At 33.9% G+C, this 12,261-nt stretch overlaps 2 protein-coding genes across 9 annotated transcripts in view; one reads left to right on the top strand and one right to left on the bottom strand.

Annotated features, from left to right (window-relative positions):
• The window catches only part of LOC129252872 (forkhead box protein O), a 148,651-nt gene that overhangs the window by 112,195 nt on the left and 24,195 nt on the right, over positions 1–12,261 (top strand). For all 8 annotated transcript variants that reach the window (XM_054891012.1, XM_054891006.1, XM_054891011.1 and 5 more), the window contains exons 9-10: positions 2,050–2,168; positions 2,277–3,274. In XM_054891012.1, coding sequence (XP_054746987.1) covers positions 2,050–2,168; positions 2,277–2,645 — 488 coding nt within the window. In that variant the 3' untranslated portion in view covers positions 2,646–3,274. The remainder of the gene's footprint in view (positions 1–2,049; positions 2,169–2,276; positions 3,275–12,261) is intronic.
• Positions 3,944–4,875, bottom strand: LOC129252874 (mitochondrial import receptor subunit TOM20 homolog B-like). The gene has a single exon (XM_054891014.1). The coding sequence runs from the start codon at positions 4,783–4,785 to the stop codon at positions 4,261–4,263; it is 525 nt and encodes a 174-aa protein (XP_054746989.1). The 5' UTR covers positions 4,786–4,875; the 3' UTR covers positions 3,944–4,260.

The raw sequence follows: 12,261 nt of genomic DNA, 5'->3' as shown, positions 1-12,261 counted from the left end.
AACCTTTTGAGACAATTGAAGTCATAAAAGAGAATTCGAAGAACACACTCGAGTTTGACTTGTTTACAGTAGCAGCACAGAAAACAAACTATGTGACATATCACGCTGAAATTTGCCATGCAAGCTTATAACAGTCATACCAAAAAACAAAAAAATTATTTTTGCCATATGTCATCCGCGGACCGTTTTATTGATACCGTCTCGTTCATATTTGAGCAGAAGGTATAATATACCAATAATATACATACCTTAAACTTTGTTAAGATTTTTAATAAAGTCGGTTTTTGATTACGTTTTTGCTTGGTAGGACAATTGTTTCTAGTGCGCCTCTAGTACGTGAAAAATGATTTGTTTGTTGGCTTGGGGAGATGCCACTTCTTCATTGAACTTTTTACAAGATTTATTGCCCTTTCGATCGATTGGTTCACAACAATTCTTTTTTCCATTATTGCTTCAGTGGGTACATAAACTTACAGATGCATTAAAAAAATAGGATAGGATAAGATAGGATGCTAGAGAATTTTTATAATGCCTTTTAAAAGTCCTCAGCTAATTTAAAGTTTAAAGCAAAAGTTTTTGAGCAAAAAAATTCGCTTAGATGTGCTACAAAAATGTATGCCGGGAACCGCTCTTAAAACTTTTATCGTAAAGTGGAATTAATGAAAATTCGTTGAATTTTTTGAATATCAACAAAATTTGAAACTATACATACATGGCTTTTGTAGTATGTAGAATGAATTAAATTTTTAAAATGAAATGAGTAACAAAGAAATTGTCAAAACTTGTAAATAAGACCCTGTGCTATAGTTATTTATGATGATAAATGATACAGAATGTTACGGTGAAGATCATCCGAGCTATTTAATGTTCAATTCAAAAAAAAAAAGCACATGGAAAGTTGAGTCTACAGGTTGTGTTAGTGCGTCCAAGGCATCCATTTACATGACTTAAAGCGTGAGATTGTTTGTTCTTTCATGAAAATTGAATTCGGTTTTTTTTTATTAGAAAGGTTTTAATTTAATTTAATTTTAAATTACATCAATCCTTTTTCAAGGAATTTTATTAGAATTTTACCATTTCTTTCTCAAGTTTTAAGTAGCCATATGCTGGGGCTCGTTGTCTTGTTGAAAGAGGAAGCCTCTTAGCCCCTTGCTTCAAATTTTGTTTTAACATAATTTGCCACGCCATGAGTTGGCGTACACCCCTCACCATCCCGCCACCACTACTATGTTTTACTGTTGGCAATAAACTTCCTTTACGCAGCGCTATACTAGATTTCCTCCACACAATTTTCTTCCTTTGATACGAAAAAAGGCAAAATATGCTTTCATCCGAAAAAACTAACTTTTGCCAATATTGTGGAGATTTGTATACTAGTATACGCTCATTTGCGAAAACAATACTGTTTTGCGTACTTATTAGTAAAGTAACTGAGTTCTTCCTAGCAACTCTTGATGACCCATGATAGCTGGCTTTTGTTATGCCTATCTGAAACTTATTCCTTATTTCATATTTCACTTTTAAAGCAGTTATTTTCGCATATTTCTTTACAGATTCTATAGTATTGCGCTTTTCCTTTCTGTTAATTTACATGGATGCCCTGCTCTTTACCATGAAGTTATAAATCCGGAATTATTGTCCGATCTAATGTCAATGCCCTGCGTGCTGTTATTTCTATTTGTCGATAGTTTTGACCTTTTTCCATCATTTTATTATGACTTTCCCCTCGTTGTGCCAATTTTTTCTTTTTGCTTCAATGGCTTATCTGCACAGTGAAAGAACTGAATGCCGTATATGGAATTTCTTTTCTTAACTGCTGTAGATTTGATATAGTCGTCGATGGTTGGTATAGTCGTGGAGGTATAAGCATATTTTGTGTCGCTAATATTCCGGCAGGTTCTGTTATTCACTTCAGAGTGAATTTCAACGCAGTTGCCAGAAAATTTGAGTTATTTATTTTCTTAAAATTTTACAATTATTGTTCAGACTAATGGTATCCAAATATCATTACTAATTACTTATTTCTTTTTTTTTTCTTTGCATGTACAGACAATAATTGCGCATCAACGCTCATCGGACAATGCATGGAGGCACTCAACAATGAGCCACAAATTGACGAATTTACATTAGACAGCTTTCAACCTGGCCTAGAATGCAATCTGGAGGAAGTGAGTACCAGATAGTGTAAAATAACTGTTAAACAAAATTAAACACTGCAAAATGTCTTCTCTCTCTCTCTATCTCTTTTTCTTTATCTATTTAAATCCACTTCACAGTTAATCCGACAGGAGATGAGCATTGACGGCTTGTTGGATATCAATATCCCATTCCCAGCTGACCCCTCAACTGTTACCAATGACAGTACTAATATCGTTAATAGCGCCCTCGGCGTGGCGAATAATGCGCAGCATCAACAACAACAACAGCAGCAGCAAATGAATCAGTTGCAAACGCAGTTACCCCAGCAACAGCAGGCCCAACTGATGCCATCGCTGCTTAATAGTATCGCTAGCAATAATAACAACAACAATAATAATAGTAATACGCTAGAGCTGCCATCCACCACACAAACGCAAACAAATTTGAACGTGCGCGTACAATACTCTCAAGCGAGCGTTGTAACAGCACCATCTTGGGTGCATTAGAGGAACGAGTGAGCGAGCGAGCGAGCGAGTAGGAGTAATAACAATAGTAAAAACATTATTAGCTAAATAAAGTGGTAATCTAAGAAATGAGTTTGTATGCACCTGTAAAAATAAGAGAAATGTAATATGAGTAGTCGGTTGCGAATGCGAATACCCGGCGACAGTGGTGGCGCAGCTTGACTGTCTGAAGATGATACGATTTGAAATTGGGTGCACGGGTTTTTGTGCGCCACATGCCGGGGCAATTTGTAGCACATTGCTAATTCTACATACAAATATTATATATGTGTACTACATGCATACATAGCTGATAATAGTTGATGAAATGAGTTAACCTATATCTATACATATACCTACATACATACATACGTGTAAGAATAATGCCAACGATTTGCTTTCTACCTTCAACCCACAAGAGAAATCAAAGAAAAAAGAAAACAAATCTAATCAAGATGAAATAATTGTCATATGGAATAAAATGAAGAGTTGGATGGCAAAGAAACAAAAGTAAACAAACAAAGCGAAGCACAAGTTTGTGTTTAATAAACAAGGACAATAGCGACGGAGCATTAGTTAAGTAACTGCAACAATAAATGCAAGCAGTAGACAACACAACCCCAGTTTAGAAAGTGAGTACAAAAAAATCTTTTTTTTGTTAGCTTAATAAACTTTAATAATCATTACATGCAGTTAGTCAAAAAGTTTTGGCACTCTGATTTTTTTTAACTGTATTCACAAAGTTTTTCATGCTACAAAGAAATGGGCATGGAAAATATAGCGAACAATTTATAAAAACCCTCTGAACCCAAACTTTTTTGGCTCATTGTATCCTATTACACTTTCCTGAATTATCTAGAATTAGAAGCGTATGATCAGACATTTAAATTTACCCTGTCGGAGGATTTACAATTTTTGCAAAAGGCGTCGTACGTCAAAAATATTTGACACTTGTGAACTAGACAGCTTGTACAAACATATAAGTAATGGAGTTGATCTAAAAATGTCCTGTTTTTTTTTTTGTTTTGGTAGAACTCAATATATAGCAACTAATTAATCACATTTAAATTCTTCCAATCAAAAGATTAAGTAAAAGCCACCATTTTTATATAGCCCTCAATTAACACTAACACTCCTCTGAATGTTGACATCAAAGCAAATTTCAAAAGTTCGTTTTATGAGCAAAACAAAAAAAACACAAAAAAAAAGAAAATAGGCGACCCTCATTTGGTACCATGATAAATTTATAACACAAGTGGGCTATTAGGTGAAATCGAACTATAAGCACCAACCGGTGATAAGCCATTCACAAATACAAAATTCAGCCGTTACTAGCTGCAGGTTGTTAACCATTTAATAACTGTTAATTTCACTACAACATAAATTGTCGATTCATATACATCACTCCATTCAAAATAAATTACAAATTTACTAATCTACTGAAGCTGCAAACAATCTCCTCATACTGTCAAAGATTTTACCTTAAAGTTATTTCATGTGTGTTATTTAATCAGTACTACGCACAAATACTTATGGAAATACGTATACATGCGTCATTCGTCACTCCAGCCAGATAAAAAATTCTAAGCAAATATGTTTCACATTAAAATAGCTCCTGTTACGACTCCAGATCATCAATTAGAACTCCAGCTTGAGCACGATTAATGTCATCCGAGTTCTCGTTGCTTCCAATTGACTTAACTGTAACTATTTTCGATTTATCATTCAATTCGGTATTTACGCGATTACCGACTTCTTGCATTTTTAGTATCAGCATGGCAAATACTTGTGCTGGTAATGATGCCTGCAACATTTCTAAGAGGCGTCCTGGTTGTCCACATACTAGTATTGCATTGACAAGATGCCTGACACCGTTCTCTAGTTCACCGCGGGCAATTAACGATTCCCCCATGTGGATTTCTTGCATGAAATATCTCTCAATTGCTTCTTGATCATTAAAATTTGGTATTCCATTACGGGTAGCATTTTCATTTTTGCAGTTATGACGTCGTCGCTCGCGTAATTTCTTCTTGTATTCGGGGTCAGCACGTCGTTTGTTGTCGAAATAAATACAATAGCCAATGAAAAGTGTACTTGCAACACCCGCAGCTATGCCCACAGTTGTTTTATTGATTGGACTCATATTAATTGATATTACAATTTAAATATTATTAAATATATTTTATTCGTATATAAAATAATTGAAACAATTTTGACTTCTCCCAACCTATTCTGACTTATAAAAATAAATGTTATATAAAAATGTCAACGATGACTTACGTCTATGAAAAAATTTTTAGTAACAATCCAGACGAATTTATACAAGGTGATATTGGCAGAGCATATTTTTCAATTATTATTTCCTAAAAAACGGTAAAGAAAGTGGAAAAAGTTGGCCTTTGTATTGTCAAATTTACCTAAGGATCTTGGTTTACGTGCCTATAACTTACAGCTTGTGCAAGAATTGAAGCCAAATGACCATCTTTTGCGTCAAATTTTTGCTGATTGGGTTCATTTAGATTTATTATTCAGATTAAGTGGAAAAATTTGTCAAAAATTGGACTGATCATGTAACTCGTAGTCGCCAATACTTACCAGTACTTATAGAAATGAATTTTTATTATTATTGATTCTTCTTATTTCGATTTGATTTGTGTAAATTTTTGATTAATTGATTATTTCATGCACTGAAAGAAAGCTTCTTGCATTGTCGCTGACATTTGTGTCCCCAATAGTTATTAGTTTTTTAACTAATAATAAACGAATAACTGTTGAATACCAGCTTAATTTTTAGCAGTACTCAGAAAAATGGTGCTGACCTTCTAGATATTCCATCCATTCTTGGCTACTAACCGATTCTTCTGAGTTCCTTCAAAATCACCTCATCAACAGAAAAGTGTTTTTTTTTTAATTCTCCATAGATGTGTCACTTAGTCAATTTTACCAGACTGCATCTTACCACCGCTGTTGCGGGCTGATTACGTCTGATACGGCATATTGCCAAGTGAACTCTTGTTAATAAGTTTTGTATTTTTAAAGCAACCTAGTAAGCACTTCCGCAACCTACATGTGAAAGGCATCAGGCTCGGATTGTCAAAAAGCCACTTTGAGAGTCTATTGCCCCAAAAAAATGCTCTATGATATCCTGACTTAAGCGGTATGACAGTATGTATATATTCGATCTCATGCTGGTCCTGGACATACCGACATAATCCCTCGATTAAGTTCTTGCTCATAAGCACAGCTTTTTGAAACCGAAATGTTTTTCCCGCAAATTTTACTTTTCCTCTACTTTTCTAGAGTTAGCACGCGGGGAGCCGCTTTGTCCAGGTAAACAGGAAGGTTGTTTACTTTTTTTATTGAAGCAGGAGTAGAGCAGCTGATTTGTTTTTTTGTTATTGCGATTTAGTATTTTGAATGCCCAAGTGACATGTTTCTATGTTGTTACTTTGTTGCTTACATTCTGATTGAAAGCCGATATAAACTTGGTTAGATTCGCCTTGATTGATATGATAATCAGCTGTAAATCTTGACCTAAGTTTCTGTCAAGATTTTCTGCTTTAGGCAAGTATTATAGTTACAAAATATGTTATATTTGAATAAAAAAACTTTATAATAGCTAAATTGAATGATTATTAAGAAATTTCAAAAATGTTTCCTTAAAGCTGCCCCTTACCAATTAGTGATTTCTTTTTTTTTTAACGACTTTCCCTATCACTTCTAAATAAGTAAGAGTATAAAAGTTTCTTCAGTTTTCTCCTTATATATGTGTATTTTTTTCTTGCGGCAAACTCAATACATTCATTGAGTTCTTCGTTCACGGTGAAATGTAGGTGCTGAAATAAAAATGATAATTTGCCCTGAACACAAAGTATTATTGTAATTGTATGCGTCTAATTGCCCGCAAGATTTTTTATTGTCATTTCGCTATTTTCCAAATGTCTTTAAGTGTATACGCTTGTGTATGATTTTATATGAAGCAATGTAATTTTCTTTTGCTTGGTACATTTCAACGCGTAGAAAAAAATATTTATTGCGGCATCCTGTGCCCATTTAATACTCTTCTTTTACAACCGTTAGCATTTTTTCTTGGTTATATTTTTGTATTTTTTCCTTACTAAGCTCTTGTTCTTGCTTTTGTGGTTGTGGTAGATTTTTCTTTGAATTGTCATTTTTTACGTTAACAAATAGCATTACTATACTTAAGTGGGTGTATGTGTATGCGTAAATAGAATTTAAAGGACATTTTACGAAATCATTTATGTACATTAAGGGGGAGGTAGGGTTTAGCGCTAAAAAAAAAACACTTTTTTTGTGAATTTTTTACAGAAATATGGCTTAAGATACTTTAATAAAATCAGTTACATGTTATTGTACATCTTTTCAATAAGTTTTTAAAAAATATTAATAATAAAATATTGACAAATAAGCCCATGACAGAGTTTTTTTGGAGATATGTTTTTCGAGAGGTGCTCTGCGGTGCCAATCGGCATTCGTCGTAGAATCATCTGAAACTAAAAAAGTCGAATTTTTCAGTTAAAGTATGACGTAATGCTCCCCCCTACATTAATAAAATTTTGTTTTTTTCATTTTTGTAGTTTTGGTGGCAAAAAAACGTAAAACGAGCATTTTTGGCGAAAAATTTCGCCATATTTGTAAGTGAAAAACAACCTTAAAAAACAAAAAATAAAAAAAAAACAGTGTAGGGGGGAGGTATTTTTGATTTAGAAAACGTGTGCCAAATTTGAAAAGAATCGGTTGAATAGTTTCGGAGTTGTGATTGGCACCGACTTTTAAGAAGTCGTTTCGGGAAAAACGCGTTTGAAAAAATGACTCTGAGAAATTATCGATGCTCCGCATTCGAGGTAGAGTGCCTACAAAGGCTATAACTTTGAGAGTTCTGCTCCGATCCACTTAAAATTTTGACACAACATTCTTGAAATGATTTACTATAAGATGAGTGAAGAAAAAAAATTTCGATTTTGTGACCCTACCCCCCCCTTAACTTACAAGTTGCTGGACTACGCGAAGAGATGTAAAGGCAAGTAGTCGGTCGCACATACCTAAATACACACAAACATACGTAAATATGTGCAATTCGTTTCACTGTAATGAAGTAACGAAATAAAGGTGCTGCGAGAGGTGGCAAAGAATGTGTTTTCGTCAAGTCTCTCAACCTAAAGAAATTCGGAAAATTATTAGAAGAACTGCCAGTTGATGCACTGAAAGTACTTTCAGAAAATTAATGTATACGAATATTTTTAAAAAGTAACTGAAGGGCTGTTAAATATTGATTCTGGAGCCGAAAAAATAATCATATGGCATATTGGGAATTTATTTATTTTTTTTATTTCATCTCATTCGTTTATTATTAAGTCTAATGTTTACAAAACCATACAGAATAGAAGTGCAGAGGAGTTTTATTATACATTTCTTATTGACTAACTACAAATGATTTATTACAAATAGAAATACCTAATCTTAGACAGAAACAAAGATCTCGACATAGCAAAATCGAGATCAAAGGCATTATGGATTTGCCCTGGACGTGTTATCTGCTCTAGAAGTGTTGGGCAGTCAACTAAACCATACAAACATGGCATATGTACATAGAATTAAAGAAATACATGGAAATTGTCGATAAAATGATTAAAAAAAAATTGTCGTTTTTGAAACAAATGTTCAAAAAATTTAAAAAAAATCGAAACTGTATCGAAAGGTGCATGCTGGATTTCACGAATAATGTAATTAAGTGTATATGTAAAGCTAAAATTTTAAGGCAATTGGACAAGAAATGTTTGAGTTCCGGTTGACTTGAAAAGAACTTAAAGTAGAACGCGTTTAAAGTTTTCGGTACGGTGTGCACAACAGCCTGTGAGAGGCTGAACTAAATTCAAAATTTAAATATCTAAAGGATATATTTTACGCAAAATTAGGCATTTCTTCGAAAGTTTTTTTTAATCTCTAAAAACAAAATGAATCAGATGAAGAAGTAGAAATAGAAGGAACTGATTAAATTGTTTGCTAGAGAGACAAAATTTTTAGAGTGTTGATTTGGAGATCTATCTATACTAAGTACCGCAGATAAAAGATTCGCGAGGCAAAAGTGATGGACTTTTCATATTTCTCAGCAGCATGTGCAAAAACAAAGCAAACCATTGCTCATAGCCGCCGTTTGGTAGAGGAAATAGTTTCACTAACAATTGAATCTGGTTTTATTTTCCAGAATAAAATATTGGCAACAGGAGTAACGTGCTCGGCATGAAATGTAGACTAACTCCATTACCAAATGAACAGATGATTATTCTAGCAAAAATATTCTTTTGCCATTCTTATGATCATCATTAATGAAATTCTGAAGAACTGGAAGGCAAACATATTCTGATAAACCCAACTTCTTATACATAGGCTATGTTCACCATTTATCACGATCACTTTCTTGAGTCTTTGCCTTGGTGATACCGACTACTTTAGCTTTAAGTCATATCGTGGACTTTATTCATAGCTTTCAGTCATAAGATAATGCTTATCGTCCATTATACAAATGAAAGAAAACTCAAATCAAATAAAGTCTGGGAAAGGTCGCATACTTTGCCTATGTTCAATAAGTACTGAAGGCTTTTTAGAAACTGATGGTATCATTTTCTTTGCACATCTAATATTTTACATACATATCATAGTATTACCGCTGACAGTACCATTTAGTTGATCAAGTCACAATTTAATTTTTTAAATTAGCATGTCCTTTGCTCCTTTGCAGAGGCCATTTCAATCCAAACATGAGGTTCCTTTCACAGGAATTTCTACTCTCGCAAATCTTACTTATTTTACAATTTAATAATAACACTGTGGTACAAAAAAAAAAGTTGCAAAAAAACTTTGGATCGGACATGATGAGGGTTGTAGCTTATGAAAAACTGAAAATAATGGTATAGTTGAAATTTCCAATACACCCCCAAAATCTCATTTTATGGCCATAAAACCGTTTTTCAGTAGGTTGATATGAACAATCACTCCTAACTTCGCCAATTTCCATCCGATTTCGAATTTGCTTTTTTAGTTCGAAAGAACAAAAACAAGCCTTTTTGACAGTGTGTTAACATTTTTTCTGAAATGACAACTGACGAGACTGTAGACGGAAGTATTTGGAATTTTTTTATTTTTTCTCTATTTTTTCGACTTTGACATAATTTTTACGATATTATCCGATATTGAGGATTTTTTTTAGTACACTACTGTTATAGTAAATTTAATTTTACGTCAAATGAGCTATATTTGACTGTAATTGAATTAAAATTAGTAGAGTTGTGCGAGTTTTAAGATTTTTTGTTTTTTTTTTACTAATTTGGAATGTTGGTATAGCTTACGCTAAATGGGAATAAGGACGTGTTTTGATGCGTTATTATAGATACGTAATATTTATTGGAATATATATGAATACATAAGAGTACACTGTACTGCATACAACAGAACTGGTTAGAACTTACGAAAATATCTGACATATTATAGCACATTTTTTTCAATAGAAATATGGAAAAGCTCCCAAGTGTGCCAAAGTTCACACTGTACATTGGTTAACAAAAGAAGTTTGTTATTATAATTTAACCTTATTAAAACGTCAAAGTTTTATTGTTTGTTGCAACTGTTAAGAACCCCGTAGTCTTGGACGATATGATTGACTCAACTGCAGGTCATGAACTGAAGGAAGTTCAACTCATTGCTGATGATGATCAAACTGATAACAATAAACCTGATGATGAAGAGTACTTTCCGTCTGGTTCTAAGTTTTCAGAACGAGACATTGTATCAAATTCAGATTTTCAGGATCTTTCTCGTGATTTACATACTTCTATCGGGAAGACAATCTGAAACGCTCGCTTCTCGATTTAAACAATGGAATTTAGTTGATGACGACTTCAGATGAATGATGATGATCGAATTTCTTACAGAGAAGTATTCAAAACTGATGAAGAAATGACAAATGTACCGTACCATACTAAACTCCAAAGGGCCGTTTCCAATGCATTTTTAAGTTTGGAACCAGTGCCGTTGTGTACTGCACCGTACCATACCGTACAGTGCTGCACTGCACAATACTCCAATAAATATTATGCGTTTATAATGACACTTGTTATTATTTTCATGCTTCGAAACGCATACCAAATCTCGTAGTAAAAAAAGAAAAAATCTTAAAACCCACACAACTCCATTAATTTTAATTCAATTACAGTCAAATATAGCTCATTCGACGCAAAATTAAATTTACTATAACAGTAGTGTACTAAAAAAAATCCTCAATATCGGATAATATCGTAAAAATTATGTCAAAGTCGAAAAAATAGAGAAAAAATAAAAAAATTCCAAATACTTCCGTCTACAGTCTCGTCAGTTGTCATTTCAGAAAAAATGTTAACACACTGTCAAAAAGGCTTGTTTTTGTTCTTTCGAACTAAAAAAGCAAATTCGAAATCGGATGGAAATTGGCGAAGTTAGGAGTGATTGTTCATATCAACCTACTGAAAAACGGTTTTATGGCCATAAAATGAGATTTTGGGGGTGTATTGGAAATTTCAACTATATCATTATTTTCAGTTTTTCATAAGCTACAACCCTCACCATGTCCGATCCAAAGTTTTTTTGCAACTTTTTTTTTTGTACCACAGTGTAATTTGTGGTATGAATATTTATGACTACGTTCAATACATTAGAATGAGATTCAACTGAATGATATCTAAAATAATACTTTTACTATTCTCTTAATTTATTTTGTTGGTGCTTTTCTTGTAGCACGTGTCTTTATTGTAGTAAGTGAATCTATATTTGATTGGTTCGATAACCGCCTAACCATTTTTGGACAAGTTTAACAAAACGTGCTAACAGGTGCTAGTTGGATACACAACGCGAAACAAAGGTTTCCCCATCTGATCTTTTCAACGCAGAGGAGGCCGGCCATCTTTCTCACCACCAGGCACCGCATCGAATACTTTCCGAACCGGAGCATTTGTATCCATTCGGACGACATGACCTAGTCAGCGGAGCCGCTGAATCTTTCTTGGTTGCGCTATATCGATGTCGCCGTAAGCCTCATGCTGGTGTAACGCCATCAATTTCACAGTAACTTTCCGAATTTCATTTGCATGCTGATATTTGCAGACCCCCCCATACAAGTATACTTTTCGCAATTAATTGCTGAAACGTTGATATGAAATTTCTCAAACTATTTTTCGGGTATTCAGATAAGATAGAAAAAATATATGAAAAGCAATTGCCTTGCCATTTCTGACCGCAACTTAAGATAAGGAAGAAAAAAAGAAGACGGCGCCTGTAACAGCTTAGATGTTCATTTCCTTCGTAATGTACACGCGATGCTATACAGTTATAGATTTTTTCATATATAGTATACTCGTATGTATGTACGGAGAATGTATGCTGTTTAGCAAGTTGTGATGACGACTTAGATGATGCCGATTATTATGCTGTTGATATATACGTGTGTGCATGTGTGGCGCTTATGCCGTAGTCAGAGGGGGCATGTTTAAAAAAATTCTCTCTGGGGGTGTAGTGGGCGTAAGCACTTTCAACCTTCCTACAAGTCAGTTTCGATATTGGCCAAGCAGCT

The sequence above is a fragment of the Anastrepha obliqua genome, chromosome 1, assembly GCF_027943255.1.
Source record: "Anastrepha obliqua isolate idAnaObli1 chromosome 1, idAnaObli1_1.0, whole genome shotgun sequence".
NCBI classification, from domain to species: Eukaryota; Metazoa; Arthropoda; class Insecta; order Diptera; family Tephritidae; genus Anastrepha; species Anastrepha obliqua.
The sequence above is the reverse complement of the archived record's forward strand: the minus strand, read 5'-3'. Positions and strand labels throughout refer to the sequence as shown.